The sequence below is a fragment of the Quercus suber genome, unplaced genomic scaffold, assembly GCF_002906115.3.
Source record: "Quercus suber isolate HL8 unplaced genomic scaffold, Cork oak 2.0 scaffold_1026, whole genome shotgun sequence".
Classification (NCBI taxonomy): Eukaryota; Viridiplantae; Streptophyta; class Magnoliopsida; order Fagales; family Fagaceae; genus Quercus; species Quercus suber.
The window spans coordinates 93842-114179 of NW_027070437.1; the positions used below are offsets into that span (position 1 = coordinate 93842).

The 20338-nt window shown below is 35.7% G+C and overlaps 1 protein-coding gene across 1 annotated transcript; it reads left to right on the top strand.

Annotated features, from left to right (window-relative positions):
* The first annotated feature begins 130 nt into the window (after window positions 1–130).
* On the top strand, window positions 131–19622 carry LOC112006106 (ABC transporter G family member 32). Its single transcript, XM_065768946.1, has 34 exons — window positions 131–773; window positions 1551–1671; window positions 1770–1858; window positions 1946–2030; window positions 2608–2767; window positions 2841–2917; window positions 3030–3083; window positions 7309–7399; window positions 7486–7787; window positions 7900–8181; window positions 8598–8914; window positions 9000–9160; window positions 9243–9346; window positions 9799–9958; window positions 10080–10196; window positions 10300–10391; window positions 10471–10803; window positions 10876–11166; window positions 11485–11568; window positions 11673–11806; window positions 11901–12128; window positions 12946–13164; window positions 13450–13459; window positions 14607–14766; window positions 14888–15004; window positions 15108–15199; window positions 15279–15611; window positions 15684–15974; window positions 16293–16376; window positions 16481–16614; window positions 16709–16936; window positions 17754–17925; window positions 18100–18354; window positions 19021–19622. Exons 1-34 carry the CDS (start codon window positions 499–501, stop codon window positions 19291–19293), a joined length of 5925 nt encoding a protein of 1974 aa, XP_065625018.1. The 5' UTR covers window positions 131–498; the 3' UTR covers window positions 19294–19622.
* The last annotated feature ends 716 nt before the right edge of the window (window positions 19623–20338 follow it).

The following is a 20338-nucleotide window of genomic DNA, read 5'->3' on the forward strand; positions in this document are numbered from 1 at the left end:
TTCAACACGTGATACACCCGCTAAAGCGAGTGACTAAAATAACTCAAACGAGCGCGAGTACGCATTCGCAGCACACCCGCCACACTTGTCTTTCCCGCGGCCATTAAATGAGCCCTTCTGGCCTCTGCATGCAAACCGTATCACACTTTGAACAGACCTCTCACACCACAGCATTCAAAGAGAGAGAAAGAAAGAGATAGAGAGCTCAACAGTGAAACCAAACGCATAGACTTAAATTCGGAGAAAGAGGCATTAATGCTATTGCTCAACCACCAATGTGATCCATTACTACTAGAAAGTAGTAGCACTGATATTTCTCCTATTTCGTGCTCTCACCACTCTCAACTGCCAATCTTTTTTCACACATTTTCAAACCCTACTTACTATATTAGCATTGTTAGAAAAACTCTTTAGTGTTCACTTTTTAGAAAAAGTTTGTGTGTGCGTGTGTGTGAGAGAGAGAGAGAGAGAGAGAGAGAGGGGTTGATTTGGATCGGGATGTGGAACTCGGCGGAGAATGCGTTTGCGAGGACGGCGCCGTTTAGGGAGGATGGAGAGGACGAGGAGGAGCTCCGGTGGGCCGCGCTGGAGAGGCTGCCTACCTACACTCGCGTACGGAGAGGGATATTCAAGAACATGGTTGGAGATCACAAGGAGATTGAGGTCACTGAGCTGCAAGCTCAGGAGCAGAAGCTCGTGCTTGATCGACTCGTTACCTCAGTCGATGACGACCCCGAGCGATTCTTCAATCGCATGAGAAGCCGATTTGACGCGTAATTTTTTTTCTCTCTCTCTCTCTCTCTCTCTCTCTCTCTTTATCTCTTAAGAAATTTCGTGTAATGGCTGTGTTTGGTTGTGGAGGAAGTGTAGGAAAGGAAAAGAAAAGTTTGGAGTTGTGTGTGGTGTGTGGTGTGGCTCTGTTTAGTTAACCGAGTGTAGTTGAACAATTTGTGAGGATTATGATCGGTTGAGTTTCTGATCTTTTTGGAAGCTGAATTTGACGTTTTAGTATCTCTGTTTTACTTGCTGTGTGTGTGTGTGTGAAATTATATAGTACTAGTTGGCTCTGTTTGGTTGCTGAGAAAATGGAGGGAAGGAAAAAGAAAGTTTGAAGTTGCATGGCTCTGTTTAGTTAACTGAGCGTAATTGAATAAAATGTGTGGATTATGCTAGGTTAAGTTTCTGATCTTTTGGAAACTGAAATTCTCTGTTTCTCAGCAACGAACAGAGGATTGGTATTGATGGCTTGGTTATTCTTCTATTTGAATTTTTTTTTTCTTGCGTATGATCTGAATTATTTGGCCTTTTACCATTTCTCAATTCTGGTTTCACTTCCATCCTGCATTATTTCGAAATTTGGATCAGTAATTTGTTTTTTCTCTTTGTTTCACTGTGATTTCTTTGTCGATGTGCCATTGCTTTTCTTAGTGCATTTCCTGTGAGTATGTATTATCTTCAAGCTGAAGTTTCTTTTAAATTGCACATTTTATTGTGGTTGATACTTAGTAGTTTTTGGTTTTTATTCCTCTCTCCCAAATTTGGTGTTACAGGGTACATTTGAAGTTTCCAAAGATTGAGGTTCGATTTCAGAATTTTACAGTTGAATCATTCGTCCACCTTGGAAGCAGAGCACTGCCAACAATTCCCAATTATGTTACTAACATGGCTGAGGTAGAATTTTACTTGATGAATAATCATTTTATGAGGACCCAAGTTTTTCCCAATTTCTGATTGTGTTTCAATTCATTTTGTTAAAAATGTCAATTTAGGCATTTTTAAGGCAGTTGCGTATATACTGGGGACAGAGAAGCAAGTTGACAATTTTAGACGGTATTAGTGGGTTAGTTAGACCATCAAGGTGAATTTTGGAGATTTGATCAGAACCCATTTGTTCAATGTTTGTTCAGTTTGTCTGTGTTTAATAAGGAGCTGTGTTATCTTGTAGATTGACATTGCTATTGGGTCCTCCAAGCTCCGGAAAGACAACTCTAATGTTGGCTCTTGCGGGTCGCCTTGGAACTGATTTGCAGGTACCGAAACGTGTTCAACTTTCATGACCCTAAATATGATGTGTATGTGCCTTACTTCTTGGTAATCACGCCTTTTGGTTCTAGTGTAAAAAGAGTAGCAGTGTCATGTTAATACTGACCCTCTGCAGTAAAGATCTATCAGGTTTCTCAATTTTGAGGACTAATTTAATTGCCATAAGCTGTTGTGTTTTATGCATTTCCTATCTGTACTTTTTATCTGTTTTACCATAGTGAATAGTAATAATAGTAGAATGATGGTGAATGAAATAGATAAAAAAGGATATTCATAAAAGAATATATAGTAAGATGCATTGATTTGTCCAATGTTGTGGGTTTGGTTCACATCACTCATCTTTGTTCATTAGGATTTGACAATCACAGTATTATGAGAAATTTAAAAGATGTATTTATCAATTCTCAAAAAAATAAATAAATAAATAAATAAAAGATGTATTTATTCTAATTTAAGTGATCGCATTTGATCGCTTTGCTGATTAAATGGAAATTTTTTGCTACTAATCTCCCTGTTGGATTCTTCATCTCCTCTTTGCCACTGATACTTTGATCATCTCTGAAGACGTCAGGTAGAATCACATATAATGGACATGGCCTGAATGAATTTGTTCCTCAGAGGACAGCTGCTTATGTTAGCCAACAGGATTGGCATGTGGCCGAAATGACTGTTAGGGAAACTCTTGAGTTTGCAGGACGCTGTCAAGGTGTTGGGTTCAAATATGGTAAGCTTTGGTTACCATTTGTGTGTATGAATTGCGTTTATTTAGATGCTGACTTCTATATACTTCTGCTCAGATATGCTAACTGAACTTGCAAGAAGAGAAAAGAATGCTGGCATAATACCTGATGAAGATCTTGATATATTCATGAAGGTACTTTGCACTTGTTAGATGTTTGTCTGTTGTGGCATCCTTTTTTTTTTTTTTTTTGGCCAGATAGTTTATAACTGCTAAGAATCTTTGTTGACATAATTTCTTTCTCCAGTCGTTAGCTCTTGGGGGACAGGAGACAAGCCTTGTAGTGGAGTACATTATAAAGGTATTCTCTTGATGCTGGTTACCATTGGATGCATGTAACTGATGTCATTACAACATCAGAATTTAAGAAACTCATTTGATTTATTTTCACTTCATGAAGGACCAATTAATAATTTAATGGATTAAGTGTTGCTTAAGTCTAGGGTTAACAATTAAATGGATATGGCCATAGAAAGGAAAAAAAAAAAAAAAACCCAAGTATATCACCTCAATCCAAATCAATAAAAGAACACAAGAATTTGATGATGAGTGGAAAGTCTTTGAAGAACTCTTCAAAAGAAAAACTACTCCAGGGTAATCTACCAACAAGAAATTTTTTTAATTTTTTGGTGAACTACCAACAAGAAATTTCACTATAGAAAAACTGTTGCAATAGCCTAAACTTACAAAACCTTGGCAAATAGACTCTCTATGCAACTTCCACAAATGACCTGTACACCTCCCACTACAGTTGCCCCAGAACTTTGGAAATCTTGTATGAAATTTCTTCCAAACAAGCCCATCTGCAACCATTGGAACTCGAGTACTCCAAAGAACTCTTAAAATGGATACGCTAATGAACTCATTGATAAAGGGTATGCAACTATGTTATTTGAATGAGAAACTCTCAAAGAGAACCTCTAGAAGGAACTCACAAGAACGCTCAAGGGAAAGGGTTTTCTGAAGGTTTGGCTCAGCAGAGTTAGGTTCTCTCATTTGGTGGTCTTTCTCCTCAGGAATTTGTATAAAAAGGGTTGGTTTTATATAGACAAAAAGTAAGTCAAAATGTGGTTTCAACCAAGTAGTTTTATTGATTATTGCAATCTCAAGTTTCAGATGAGAAATGAAGTTGTTCGAGCATCTTCTTCACTTGACTTAATACAACCGAATTAGTTGAACACAACTAAGAACTTGTTTTGACACAATAAGTAGCTAGCATATCTCTCCCTTTGTCAATTCTGTAACAAAACCATACTTTAGCTGAATGAATTTATACCAATCTCAAAGAAACCCTTACCCAATACAATCCCAATATACCCTAAGGCCTCTAAACTGGAGATCAGTGTCACTTTCTCGTTCAGAATTTGAGATAATATCTCCACCAAGCTTAAATCCTCCCTCCCCCTTATGAATACACGAATTCTGATTTCAAAAACACTATCTCCCCCAACTGAAAGCCCAGTCTAATTTCGAAACACCTGTAGAACAACATTTATAGGGAAAATAAATAAAAAATTCCTTGAAAGGCATGAGAGTTTACATGGAATAATAATATTCTCTCTTTTATTTCACATGTTAACGTGTCTTGTGAAATCAAATCAATCTTAAAAGTAGAAAAAGTTATGAAATCAAACATTATTAAAAATTATAAGGTTTTCAAATCAACCATTTTTATTTTATCTTAATTAGGTTCCACTTTCTTTTTCATTTTCCTTCTCTCTCTCTCTCTCTCTCTCTCTCTATATATATATATATCCTTTTATTTTATTTTTTTATTTTTTTTTTATTTTTTTCTGTTTCTTAAGATTTTTCATATATATATATCCTTTTATTTTATTTTTTTATTTTTTTTTTATTTTTTTCTGTTTCTTAAGATTTTTCTTGGCCACCCTATTTCTCCACATTCACTTATTTTACTTCATATACCGGCTTTCACACTATTGAAATAGGCATCTTTCTATGATCCATATATTATAGTGGCTTTGCACTGTATCAGAGGTAATTATTTCCACTATCTTTTTTTAAAAAAAAGCTTATGTGAACAAAAACAATAATCTCATCATTCATATCATGCTTGACTAAAAAGCTCATGGTTTTCAAAGAATGTTTAACTCATCACTTAACCCACTACCGAGTTTAACTAAGAGTAAACAAGTGTACATTTGATAAAATAGAACTCTAGGGCATACATGACTTTTACACATTAATAATATAAATTTTCATTATTCTTAAATATTCATGCACTACGTATGCACACATACTTTCCAAGTTTCATCACAATGTCAAGTTTGTTTTATGTCAAAAGATATATTTATATTCATGCAACATACCTTAAGACTTTCAAAACAAAAGACAAAGAAAAACATAAATCAGAAAATTATTTTTTCTTTTTGAAAAATTTCAATGTTATTGGATTTTTTTTAGTAATCACGAATTGAAAATAAAACACACCAAAACCCAAAAGAAAAGAATCAGGCATTAAACTCAAAATATTTTTTCCCTTGAAAGATTGAAGTATTAGTGCAAGGATGGATTGAGATGGCTCTTAATGGCTGAGATTAAGAGTTGAAAAATTAACTTTGAACCTAAGCTGAATCAGAAAAGTTTTAACTAAACTTTTCTAATACAAGGGCTGATATGCTATTGCATGGGATACAATCCATGCAAGGAAAATGTGAATGAATGCTTATTTCAAAGAATCTATACTCACCTAGACAACATAAATTTTTGGCTTTGTAGGTGAAGAGATAAGAACATTGGAGTGTTTATGAAAGGAATTGAAATTATTTGAGATTATGACAAGTTCAATACTTGTTTTCCAAAATTCATCAAGTTAATGCTTATTACTTGAAATTGTTTGAGGATATCCAAATAAATGAGACTTTTACCATGAGGTGGTGTTTTCTCCTTCCTAAGCTATGGACAAGTTTTTCTATTGTGGCATTTTGTTTTGCAAACATTACGCACACTCATTAAGATTTTTAGCATTCATAGGTTTTGGTTCATTTTTCTTGGTCATCTATATTTTGTGGCTTTTTGATAAAGTTGGTTCCTGAAGAGGAAGTTTGAGAAGTGTTAAAGCCAATACCACTCTTGTTAATTTCAAGCCTCTGAGATTTAAGCATTTCATCAAGTTTTTCACTAGAGAACTCTTTTGGTAGAGTTTTTTATTTATCAAGTTCATCATCTAGGGATTTATTATGCATGTTAAATTATTCGATCCCTGTCTTCACTCTACGTCTCATTTAAAATGTTAAATTCCCACTTGTTGGGCCCCCACTTATTAAGGGAAAATTTAGGCTCACAAGTGTGGGGGAGTGTTAGAATTATGGTTAAGTTATTAAACTCACCATTTCCTAACAGCTTAAACTTTTGGGACAATCAATAATTTCACAATGCACAACCTTATTAAGTTTTCAAGGGATTTCTTAACAATTTTCTTCAATTTAGCGTATTCCTTAAAAAGCTTATTATAGGCCATCTGAAGATCATCTTCTTCACCCGAATCATTGTGAGATGATTTGCTATGTTCAAGCATGTCATACTCACTGGACTCATTTATACTTCCTATAAAGCCAGCAAAGGCCAGGAAGTTTACATTCTTGTTGATACAATCATCAAACTCTTCATTGTCTGATTCACCACTTGGGGTCACCTTTCTGGCTTTTCCTTTGGACTTCTTGTAGTTTGGACATTCTGCATGAACATGTCCAAAACCTGAGAACTCATGGTCATGAAATTTGGATAGCTTGAAGCCTTTTCGCTTTCTTACAATTGGAGTCTTTTCTATTTTAGGAATTCTCACTGGATTCACTATTGGGATTTTTTAGCCAATTTGGGAGTATTTTCACCCTTTGTTTGAGAAATTTTCTAAAACTTTTTGGCAAGCAATGTCATGTCATCTTCCAAAGATTCCTCGTCAGAAGAATCATTAGCCTCTTTTTTTTCACTATTTTCAAAGCTGTGGACTCTTCTTAGGTCTAGGCAAGGTTAGTTCATAGGTTTCTAGAGCTAGGTTTTTCTAAAGCCCTGCTATTTGTGACTCTTGACTAGAGCCTGGTATTGCATGCTGTCAAATGAACTCTTGAATTGTTCACACATTCTTTCTTTACCTTTTTCATTTAATTTATATCTTTCTTGGAAAATCATGTCTCTATATTTCTTTTCAAGTTTGAAGTAATACCAAACACTATGTCTAAACCTTTGGCAACTAGTTTGTTCATTTCAAATGATTTTGAGATGTTTCTGCTACATTCAAGGTTATGTGTTTCACAATATAGGCGTTTTGAAGACCTGTTATTTGGAAAACTTGTTTTTGAGCATTAAAAAGGTGTTAGTTTTGACTAAGCAGATTGAAAAGAACTGGTTTTAACAGGTTCCAATATTGAAGGCAGGACCCTTTGAAAAAGGGCCATGAAATGACATTTATTCAGATTTGCTTGAGTTTCAATTCTTGTAGGTTTGTTGATGTGCTACAAGCCACTGGGATAGAAATTATGCTTGAATACTAATATATTCTGACAAAGATTTTAGGGTTGGACATCTGTGCTGACACACTGGTGGGAGATGAAATGCTCAAGGGAATCTCTGGGGGCCAAAAGAAGCGGCTTACAACAGGTGATACACTGTATTATTTTGCTTATGGTATACTAGTAAACTGAATGTATTTATTTATGCTGATTGGGCATATATGGGATTTCCAGGTGAATTACTAGTCGGTCCTGCGAGAGTGCTATTCATGGATGAAATATCAAATGGGCTTGATAGTTCCACTACTTATCAAATAATCAAATATCTTAAGCATTCAACTCGTGCACTTGATTCCACCACTGTAATTTCTCTGCTCCAACCAGCTCCTGAGACGTACGAATTGTTTGATGACATTATACTTTTGTGTGAGGGCCAGATTGTATACCAGGGATCTCGTGATGCTGCTCTTGATTTTTTCACATTTATGGGATTTAGTTGCCCTGAGCGAAAGAATGTGGCAGACTTCTTGCAAGAAGTAAGTAGTAAGGAGCTTGAGATGTGAATTTCTGCTCTATTATTTTGTTTTTGACAATCATTAATGATTTCTGCTCTATTATGTGGTATCTTTGTTAAATTTTTGTACACAGGTGACATCGAAGAAGGACCAAGAGCAGTACTGGTCTGTTCTGGGCGGCCCTTACCGGTACATACCTCCTGGAAAGTTTGCTGAAGCTTTTCGTTCATATCCTGCCGGGAAGAATTTGTCTGAGGAACTGGCTGTTCCTTTTGATAAACGCTATAATCATCCAGCAGCCTTGGCAACATATCGCTATGGAGTGAAAAGGCGTGAACTTCTCAGGACCAACTTTCACTGGCAGAGGCTACTCATGAAACGAAATTCATTTATTTATGTCTTCAAGTTCATTCAGGTGGTACAACTTATTAATTGTTGGCAAAATCTCAATTTATATCCTAGAATTCAGCATTGTTTTTGGTGATATGTCAACTTGAGTTTTGTTAATTTTTTTGTAGCCAATGCAGGTTATAAACCACTTAACTTCCAACTTTTATTTTAAAATATTTAGTTTGGCTTTGTGTCATTTATCTAAAATTAGGCTTCTTCTTGGCCAATCACTACAAATAAATTCCAAATTTATGTCTGTCAAATCATTCTGATCATATGTCAGCATGATTTATATTGACTTTTTCATCACCAAAGCAGCTTAAATGGATTACTTACAGATTTTTATCACTCTCAATGCCATTTTGTTTTGAATGTGTAATTTACGTGAAAGAAGGAATTATTTCTAGTGCTGATTTGCAAGTATTATTTACTGTTCTCCAGCTTTTTTTTGTTGCTTTGATCACAATGAGTGTGTTTTTCCGGACAACAATGCACCATGATACGATTGATGATGGAGGGATATATCTTGGGGCACTGTACTTTTCTATGGTTATTATCCTTTTTAATGGCTTTACCGAGGTGTCAATGTTGGTGGCCAAGCTTCCAGTGATTTACAAGCATAGGGACTTGCACTTCTATCCAAGCTGGGCTTATACTCTTCCTTCTTGGGTTTTAAGTATTCCAACTTCACTCATAGAGGCTGGTTTATGGGTGGCAGTCACATACTATGTGATTGGATATGATCCTGCAATTACTAGGTAAATCTTATGTTCTCATGAAGTTCTAAATGTATCCTGACAGTAGTCTTTGGATGGATTTTTATATTAATTCTTGAATATGCAGGTTTTTTCGGCAGTTCTTTTTGTACTTCTTTCTACACCAAATGTCAATAGGACTCTTCCGTCTTATGGGATCCTTGGGCAGGAACATGATAGTTGCCAACACCTTTGGATCATTTGCTATGCTGGTTGTCATGGCTCTTGGAGGGTACATCATTTCAAGAGGTCAAACAGAAATTCTTTCATTGTTTGCATGTTTTATTTTTCATTTCATATGTTTATTCATTTTCTTGTTACATTGTAACAGATGATATACCAAGTTGGTGGATCTGGGGATTCTGGTTTTCTCCTTTGATGTATGCTCAAATTGCAGCATCTGACAATGAATTTCTTGGACATTCCTGGGATAAGGTAATACCAATGTATCATCTTACATTCCATATCAATTGGTAGCTTTGGGTTTTACTAGTATGTGTGTGTGTGTGTGTGTGTATTATGTGACATTTTGGGATTTTTCTATTCTGGTGAGGATATGATGACATAATATGGAGACAGTTAAAACAAACAGCACTATCACTAAAGGATGTTCAGGCCGAGTTAAGATGCATCTGATGTGTTATCCTTTCAACTGAGTTTTGTTAGTTAATAATCAACAACATAATTAACATCCTTTAGTCTTACCGGGTGAAGGTTATATTAAGATGTTGTAAGAAATTTTGCCTATACCAACTACCAAGTTGTCTGTAAAATCTTCTGTAGCGTAATAGGAGCAATTTACAAGTCATACCTTTAAGTTGAGTTACTGTTCTAGCAGATTGCTTCTATCTTGAAACTTATAATTGTTTGTTACGTTATTTATGTAGAGAGTTGAGAACAACTCGAACTCTCGGTTGGGTGACGCATTACTAAGAGCACACAGTTTATTTCCAGAGAGCTACTGGTATTGGATTGGTGTTGGTGCTATGATTGGATACACAGTTTTACTCAACATGCTGTTCACATTATTTCTAGCTTACCTTAACCGTAAGTCATTTCTTTCTACTAAAAAAGTTTACCAATAATTTCCTTCTGGTACCTTATATTGCCAAACAAGAGTAAACATGAAATAAAGGCTAATCAAGTTCATTCTTTCATATGCCTACAGCTTTAGGTAAGCAACAAGGTGTGGTCTCTAAGGAAGAGCTGCAGGAGAGAGAGAGGAGAAGGAAAGGCGAACCTACTATTGTTGAGCTGAGGTACTACTTGCAGCAGTCAGGGAGTGGTATGTAGAATACATATTGTATTGACTTTCTTTCCATAATTATTTTTCAGTTACTATATCAAAGTCCAACCAAATGTTTAATTTGGCATTAAATTTTTGGCAGCAAAACATTTTAAGCAGAAAGGCATGGTTCTCCCATTCCAACCACTCTCTATGACTTTCGGCAATATGAATTACTATGTGGATGTCCCTGTGGTGGGTATATAACTCCATTCCTTTATGTCATTTTGGGGAAAAACGACTACTCAATTTTCTGATCAAACTGTCACTTCAGGAATTGAAGCAACAAGGAATAGTGGAAGATAGATTGCAGTTGTTGGTTAATGTTACTGGAGCATTTAGGCCTGGTGTCCTTACAGCATTGGTTGGAGTCAGTGGTGCTGGGAAAACCACCCTCATGGATGTATTAGCTGGTAGAAAAACTGGTGGGGTCATTGAAGGGAACATATGTATTTCTGGTTATCCCAAAAGGCAGGAAACTTTCGCAAGAATTTCTGGTTACTGTGAGCAGACTGACATTCATTCCCCTTGCTTGACTGTTCTGGAATCACTTCTGTTCTCTGCTTGGCTTCGGTTACCATCAGATGTTACCTTGGAGATTCAACGGGTAAATATAAATTTTATTTTGTAATTTTTGTGTGACTTGGGCACATTGTGATTACTGTAGGGTATTTTGCAGGCCTTTGTTGAGGAGGTGATGGAACTTGTAGAGCTCACTCCACTGAGTGGGGCATTGGTTGGTCTACCTGGAGTTGATGGTTTGTCAACAGAACAGCGGAAAAGATTAACGATTGCTGTGGAACTTGTTGCCAACCCTTCTATAGTGTTCATGGATGAGCCCACATCAGGTTTGGATGCAAGGGCTGCAGCCATTGTGATGAGGACTGTAAGGAATATTGTAAATACTGGACGAACAATAGTGTGCACAATCCATCAACCTAGCATAGACATTTTTGAATCCTTTGATGAGGTAGGTGCCTTTTATTTTTTATTTTTCTTAAATATTTGCTACGCAGCTTCTTTTGCAAGTTAGTCTTTTCTGAAATATTAAATGCCAGCAATCAGAATTTCTTCTCACCATTAGCATCACAGTCTACAAAAGTATACACATATCTTCTAAGTTTGTATATATTTTTATTAAAACTCCTTAGCAGTTCCAGCTGGTGCACTCTCCTTGTCTCACAAAGATATGCCCATGACAGAATAATTACAGTATTGAATAATAATTTGTTTCTATATTGTTATGATCTCTTCATTGATCTTCCCCTGCTCTCATCTGTCAATGCAGCTTTTGTTTCTGAAGCGCGGAGGAGAGCTCATATATGCTGGTCCACTTGGCCCCAAGTCTAGCGAGCTCATCAAATATTTTGAGGTCCGGTCATGCATGTTCATATATCTTATAATATGTCATCTTACTTGAAGTGGTTATGATTCTGTCCTCAGTTATCTTTATGCTATAAAAATTTGCTTCTGCAGGCAGTTGAAGGAGTGCCAAAAATCAGGCCTGGATATAATCCTGCTACATGGATGCTTGAGGTTACTTCTGCTGCTGAAGAGAATCGTCTTGGAGTGGACTTTGCAGAAATTTACCGAAAATCAAATTTATTTCTGTATGTGCAGCATCCATAAATTCTGCCTATTAATTTTGCTTTTGAGAGAACTATCCCTTTTCTTATTTAGCTTGGCTGTCTTCTTCCATTTCAGACTTAATAGAGAGTTGGTTGAAAGCCTAAGCAAGCCAAATAGTAATTCAAAGGAATTGAACTTCCCCACCAAGTATTCAAAGTCACTCTTTTACCAGTTGTTGGCTTGTCTTTGGAAGCAAAATCTTTCTTATTGGCGAAACCCACAATACACTGCAGTTCGCTTCTTCTATACTGTCATCATCTCATTGATGCTGGGAACAATATGCTGGAGATTTGGTGCTAAAAGGTTTTCTTTTAAATTTTTCTTTATTTTTAATTTTTTTTAACTCTACAATTGCATTAAACTCTAGTAATTGCTGTTTTTTCCATCATCCAATCCACAGAAATCTTCTTTTGATACTTTGGTCCCCGACAATTGAGTGCATTAGTACCACAATTTGCTTTATCACATGCTCCCAATTAATAAGTTGTGTCACATTTTTGTGACTTGGAAGTTGTCCAATGAGGATGCTACCTGGTCCCTTTAGTGGCAGATTGCTCGTACCAATGCCATGAACATGTACAGTGTGTTTCTCATCTGTGGATCCAATGGTAGTTGACCATTAATAAACCATAAGGCTCTTTAGGTAGCAGCAACTGAGAACAAGATTTATTAAAAGTTAAGATGGTTTATTTGCAGCAATAAGATCAATGGTTGCATCAAGATTTGATATGGTTTGAATAAAGGTACAGCAAGAACCAAGAGGACGGCAAAACAGAACGCAGTCAAAGCTATGCAAAGAAGCATTTTGATGGAAGCTTGTGATCTAAGAGTAGAAATGGCCAACTCTAAGATGAGATTAGATTGGATTGGTTGATCTTAAATTGGATAGTGCTTTTCACACTCTAATTCTGTCGTAAACGCTCTGTGAACTGATAATTGAGTGTCAAAAGACTCAAAACACTAATCAAAAGTGGAGCACAAAGCACTTTTTCCTTTTAATCATAGTACACCAAATCCTATGTATCATTATTGTTTTTATTTCCCATTTTTTCCTGAAGAATATTGGATCTAAATGTCAGTCTGTACCATCAGAATCTCTGACACTTTCGTTTTTGCACAGGGAGACCCAGCAGGATTTATTTAATGCCATGGGTTCAATGTATGCAGCCGTCCTTTTCGTTGGAATCACCAATGCTACTGCTGTTCAACCTGTTGTTTCTATTGAGAGATTTGTTTCATATCGAGAGAGGGCTGCAGGAATGTATTCAGCTTTACCATTTGCTATTGCTCAGGTTTTCCTTAATTCTGCTTTTTTTTTTTTTTTTTTTTTTTTTTTATAGTTGTAAAACACGTCAGTGATATGAAATATAGAAAAAACATTTTTAGTAGATTGTAATATAAACATTTTTTTTCTCAATATTTTATGTAACTTTTCCCATAAGATCAATATTGTTGGCATCCTTTAAAGATGATACATAATATATGGGCCTAGACACATTCAAAGGGTGCTATCTAAATTATATGACCCTTTATCACACAAATATATTGATTCCCCTAATGTATGGTAAAGGAAGGCAGGTTTGTGTCTAGCCATTTTCTTGATTTGTGCCGCATAATTTAATAGTATGGAGGATGTAACTGGATTCAAATGTTGAATAAAATAAGCTAAGAGAAAAAAAGAGTAAAAATAAACTATATAGCAATAAACATCAAATTATCCAAGTTATTCTATGTAATATAATAACATTATATTATTATATAGTACTATATGTATAATGCAATAGGATAATATTTAATCAAATAGAATATAAAAGATAACATCTTAAAATACAAAACTAAATTGCATGAACCCAAAATAGAATTCTGATTAACACAAAAATTCATCAACCTAAAGGATTGATGCAATGAAAATAAAATATAAAAAAAAAAATCAAACAAAAAATGAAAAACAAATTGAGAGAGAGAGAGAGAGAGGTAACCTTTTTTGTGTAGAAAACTATGCATAGAATGAAAAGAGAAATGTCAAATTTATAGTAAGATGTTGAGAATAAGAAGAGTCAAAATTATAGTAAGATGTTGAGAATAAGAAGAGTCAAAATAAAGGCAAACAAAAAGGTAGAAAAAGAATGATATTAAGGAAGAAAGTAGTGGGGAGATGAAGAGGTAAAAGGGAGGGAGAGTTTTGAAAAATTAATAATAAAAATAATGGTTCAAAGATATTTAAATTTTTCAATAATGGAGTTTTTAAGTCATTTTAAATGAGAAAATGTTTAAGAAATATATATAACAAAAATTGGAAATAAAAAATGATGACGTAGCTGATGATATGGCTCAATGTGAGTGTAGCAACATTAAACACTACGCTTCAGCTTTTAGTAATATATAGATGTGTGTGTGTGTGTGTGTGTGTATTATGTGACATTTTGGGATTTTTCTATTCTGGTGAGGATATGATGACATAATATGGAGACAGTTAAAACAAACAGCACTATCACTAAAGGATGTTCAGGCCGAGTTAAGATGCATCTGATGTGTTATCCTTTCAACTGAGTTTTGTTAGTTAATAATCAACAACATAATTAACGTCCTTTAGTCTTACCGGGTGAAGGTTATATTAAGATGTTGTAAGAAATTTTGCCTATACCAACTACCAAGTTGTCTGTAAAATCTTCTGTAGCGTAATAGGAGCAATTTACAAGTCATACCTTTAAGTTGAGTTACTGTTCTAGCAGATTGCTTCTATCTTGAAACTTATAATTGTTTGTTACGTTATTTATGTAGAGAGTTGAGAACAACTCGAACTCTCGGTTGGGTGACGCATTACTAAGAGCACACAGTTTATTTCCAGAGAGCTACTGGTATTGGATTGGTGTTGGTGCTATGATTGGATACACAGTTTTACTCAACATGCTGTTCACATTATTTCTAGCTTACCTTAACCGTAAGTCATTTCTTTCTACTAAAAAAGTTTACCAATAATTTCCTTCTGGTACCTTATATTGCCAAACAAGAGTAAACATGAAATAAAGGCTAATCAAGTTCATTCTTTCATATGCCTACAGCTTTAGGTAAGCAACAAGGTGTGGTCTCTAAGGAAGAGCTGCAGGAGAGAGAGAGGGGAAGGAAAGGCGAACCTACTATTGTTGAGCTGAGGTACTACTTGCAGCAGTCAGGGAGTGGTATGTAGAATACATATTGTATTGACTTTCTTTCCATAATTATTTTTCAGTTACTATATCAAAGTCCAACCAAATGTTTAATTTGGCATTAAATTTTTGGCAGCAAAACATTTTAAGCAGAAAGGCATGGTTCTCCCATTCCAACCACTCTCTATGACTTTCGGCAATATGAATTACTATGTGGATGTCCCTGTGGTGGGTATATAACTCCATTCCTTTATGTCATTTTGGGGAAAAACGACTACTCAATTTTCTGATCAAACTGTCACTTCAGGAATTGAAGCAACAAGGAATAGTGGAAGATAGATTGCAGTTGTTGGTTAATGTTACTGGAGCATTTAGGCCTGGTGTCCTTACAGCATTGGTTGGAGTCAGTGGTGCTGGGAAAACCACCCTCATGGATGTATTAGCTGGTAGAAAAACTGGTGGGGTCATTGAAGGGAACATATGTATTTCTGGTTATCCCAAAAGGCAGGAAACTTTCGCAAGAATTTCTGGTTACTGTGAGCAGACTGACATTCATTCCCCTTGCTTGACTGTTCTGGAATCACTTCTGTTCTCTGCTTGGCTTCGGTTACCATCAGATGTTACCTTGGAGATTCAACGGGTAAATATAAATTTTATTTTGTAATTTTTGTGTGACTTGGGCACATTGTGATTACTGTAGGGTATTTTGCAGGCCTTTGTTGAGGAGGTGATGGAACTTGTAGAGCTCACTCCACTGAGTGGGGCATTGGTTGGTCTACCTGGAGTTGATGGTTTGTCAACAGAACAGCGGAAAAGATTAACGATTGCTGTGGAACTTGTTGCCAACCCTTCTATAGTGTTCATGGATGAGCCCACATCAGGTTTGGATGCAAGGGCTGCAGCCATTGTGATGAGGACTGTAAGGAATATTGTAAATACTGGACGAACAATAGTGTGCACAATCCATCAACCTAGCATAGACATTTTTGAATCCTTTGATGAGGTAGGTGCCTTTTATTTTTTATTTTTCTTAAATATTTGCTACGCAGCTTCTTTTGCAAGTTAGTCTTTTCTGAAATATTAAATGCCAGCAATCAGAATTTCTTCTCACCATTAGCATCACAGTCTACAAAAGTATACACATATCTTCTAAGTTTGTATATATTTTTATTAAAACTCCTTAGCAGTTCCAGCTGGTGCACTCTCCTTGTCTCACAAAGATATGCCCATGACAGAATAATTACAGTATTGAATAATAATTTGTTTCTATGTTGTTATGATCTCTTCATTGATCTTCCCCTGCTCTCATCTGTCAATGCAGCTTTTGTTTCTGAAGCGCGGAGGAGAGCTCATATATGCTGGTCCACTTGGCCCCAAGTCTAGCGAGCTCATCAAATATTTTGAGGTCCGGTCATGCATGTTCATATATCTTATAATATGTCATCTTACTTGAAGTGGTTATGATTCTGTCCTCAGTTATCTTTATGCTATAAAAATTTGCTTCTGCAGGCAGTTGAAGGAGTGCCAAAAATCAGGCCTGGATATAATCCTGCTACATGGATGCTTGAGGTTACTTCTGCTGCTGAAGAGAATCGTCTTGGAGTGGACTTTGCAGAAATTTACCGAAAATCAAATTTATTTCTGTATGTGCAGCATCCATAAATTCTGCCTATTAATTTTGCTTTTGAGAGAACTATCCCTTTTCTTATTTAGCTTGGCTGTCTTCTTCCATTTCAGACTTAATAGAGAGTTGGTTGAAAGCCTAAGCAAGCCAAATAGTAATTCAAAGGAATTGAACTTCCCCACCAAGTATTCAAAGTCACTCTTTTACCAGTTGTTGGCTTGTCTTTGGAAGCAAAATCTTTCTTATTGGCGAAACCCACAATACACTGCAGTTCGCTTCTTCTATACTGTCATCATCTCATTGATGCTGGGAACAATATGCTGGAGATTTGGTGCTAAAAGGTTTTCTTTTAAATTTTTCTTTATTTTTAATTTTTTTTAACTCTACAATTGCATTAAACTCTAGTAATTGCTGTTTTTTCCATCATCCAATCCACAGAAATCTTCTTTTGATACTTTGGTCCCCGACAATTGAGTGCATTAGTACCACAATTTGCTTTATCACATGCTCCCAATTAATAAGTTGTGTCACATTTTTGTGACTTGGAAGTTGTCCAATGAGGATGCTACCTGGTCCCTATAGTGGCAGATTGCTCGTACCAATGCCATGAACATGTACAGTGTGTTTCTCATCTGTGGATCCAATGGTAGTTGACCATTAATAAACCATAAGGCTCTTTAGGTAGCAGCAACTGAGAACAAGATTTATTAAAAGTTAAGATGGTTTATTTGCAGCAATAAGATCAATGGTTGCATCAAGATTTGATATGGTTTGAATAAAGGTACAGCAAGAACCAGGAGGACGGCAAAACAGAACGCAGTCAAATCTATGCAAAGAAGCATTTTGATGGAAGCTTGTGATCTAAGAGTAGAAATGGCCAACTCTAAGATGAGATTAGATTGGATTGGTTGATCTTAAATTGGATAGTGCTTTTCACACTCTAATTCTGTCGTAAACGCTCTGTGAACTGATAATTGAGTGTCAAAAGACTCAAAACACTAATCAAAAGTGGAGCACAAAGCACTTTTTCCTTTTAATCATAGTACACCAAATCCTATGTATCATTATTGTTTTTATTTCCCATTTTTTCCTGAAGAATATTGGATCTAAATGTCAGTCTGTACCATCAGAATCTCTGACACTTTCGTTTTTGCACAGGGAGACCCAGCAGGATTTATTTAATGCCATGGGTTCAATGTATGCAGCCGTCCTTTTCGTTGGAATCACCAATGCTACTGCTGTTCAACCTGTTGTTTCTATTGAGAGATTTGTTTCATATCGAGAGAGGGCTGCAGGAATGTATTCAGCTTTACCATTTGCTATTGCTCAGGTTTTCCTTAATTCTGCTTTTTTTTTTTTTTTTTTTTTTTTCTTATTCCACTTCTTGCTGCAAAACACTGGCTTTGCTTAAATTTTTTTTTTTTTTTTTTTTTTTTCTTATTCCACTTCTTGCTGCAAAACACTGGCTTTGCTTAAAGTTAACCATCTTCAATCCCCTGTGCAGGTTGTTATTGAGTTCCCCTATGTATTTGCACAGGCAATCATCTACTGCACAATTTTCTACTCCATGGCTGCATTTGAGTGGACTGTGTTGAAATTTATGTGGTACATATTCTTTATGTATTTTACTATGATGTACTTCACCTTTTATGGGATGATGACAACTGCTGTCACACCAAATCATAATGTGGCTGCCATCATTGCTGCTCCATTTTATATGCTATGGAACCTTTTCAGTGGCTTTATGATTCCTCACAAGGTAATGAATTAAAAAATTTCTTGCTTCTTTAGTATCTGAGTTGGCTAAATCAGACCTGCATGCCATGATATGTCTCCTATTAATATTTTGATCAGTGGGAAATGTTAATTATCACCTAGTTACTCACTAAAATTATTGCATGGTTCTTTGTTTAGTTCTTAGAGATATAAAGATGGTGTATTGAGCACCAGTTTCTGGTATGAAGGAATACATCAGGATTTTAGACCTCCAAAACATGTGAGTCAGATTAAATTGGATTGGCTGATTTGTGGGCCAAAATCCAGTATGAAAGACCGTGAGCTATGTCATTACACCATAAAACCAATTGGTGATGAGGAAGACGCACTCCAGTCTTTTATGGCATTCAAAATCATACCTTGTGAACCTATTTTTAGAGCAGTTGTAAGGAGTCGAATTGTGGTCCCTCCAACCCAAAAAATATTTGAACTACCGATTTTTTGAGCTCGTCCCTAATTCTTACGATCATCTTCTTCTAATTTGAATAAGGTGGCTGTAGAGCAACATTGTAAATAAATTATAAATAAATAATAATAAAAAACCCTTATCTCCACACAACTAAACACTCACTTCTTCCCTTTAATTCATTCTTTGTGATTTTTTTTGTCTTTCTAGCTACATTTCATAACATGTTCCACTTCTTTTCAGAGAATCCCAATATGGTGGAGATGGTATTATTGGGCAAACCCTATAGCCTGGTCTCTATATGGCCTCCTTACTTCACAATATGGTGATGACAATAAACTCTTGAAGCTATCAGATGGAACTCACTTGGTACCTGTAAGGCAGTTACTCAATAGTGTTTTTGGGTATAGGCATGATTTCTTGGGTATATCTGCGATTATGGTGGTGGGTTTCAGCGTGTTTTTCGCAGCCATTTTTGCTTTTGCAATAAAATCCTTCAACTTCCAAAGGAGATGATAGCCAAGTTATGTTCCATTAAGAAGGGTATATCCTCAATGCATGCTTGACGAGTACAGTACTTCCTAGTAAATGAAACCTGTGAGAAATCTATATACAGCTACATGATTTTCTAGGATGAATTATTTGTTTTACTTGAGTAAAAATTACAGCTAGCTGGAATTTGTGTGTAAAACTAAAATATTGTAAAGTCAGATATCAGTGGCATGAGAGTATGTTTTCTACATAATGATTTGAGGACTTAAAACGAGGATGGTGTTCTATTTTTATATTGCAATTTGTTCTGTGTTATATTAATAATGGCAAAGCTATACACACAATTATTTCCACTTCCTACTCTATAATTTCTTCCTTCCATGTCAAGCATTGCACCTGTATGCATGGTTGTCACTTGACATTTTTTCTTTTAACATCAGAGCTTGTTGAGGAATAAAAGAAAAATGAAAATGAAAAAAAAAAAAAAATCAGAGCATTAATATACTTTTATACATATATTGAGCACAATCTCTCTGGGTGTCATGCTGAAATAAGTATCGGTAGCTTTTCAAGGACAGTGTTTCTTGCATATACTATGTGCAAATACCTTATACAGGTGACTTTAAAGTTGTTTTGGGCGGTGTGTGTTTGCACACAATGTATGGTATGTGCAATAGATTTTCCCTAATCGAATATCTTATTAAGAGAAAAAAAAAATTTAGGAGCATATCTTTTTGTGTCACAATTTTATCACAACTCTGATGTGTTCTGAGAATAGTAGAGAAAAAGTGGTACATCCAAATGAAAGTTCTTGATCTATATGGGCATAGTACAAGAAAGAGGAGCCTGTCATTTGTGTGGTAGTGGCCTTTTAGTGCTTTATGAACGTGATTTCTTGCTAAATAACTATGAGAGAAATTACACTTTACTACCCTGAACTATGCACTATGTTACATTTTGCACCATAAAATATTTGACTGCATACTTTGCACCTTAAACTATCACGCTTATCACACTTTACACTCCAATGTTATTTTTGCTATTATATTTAACAGAATCTTACAACATG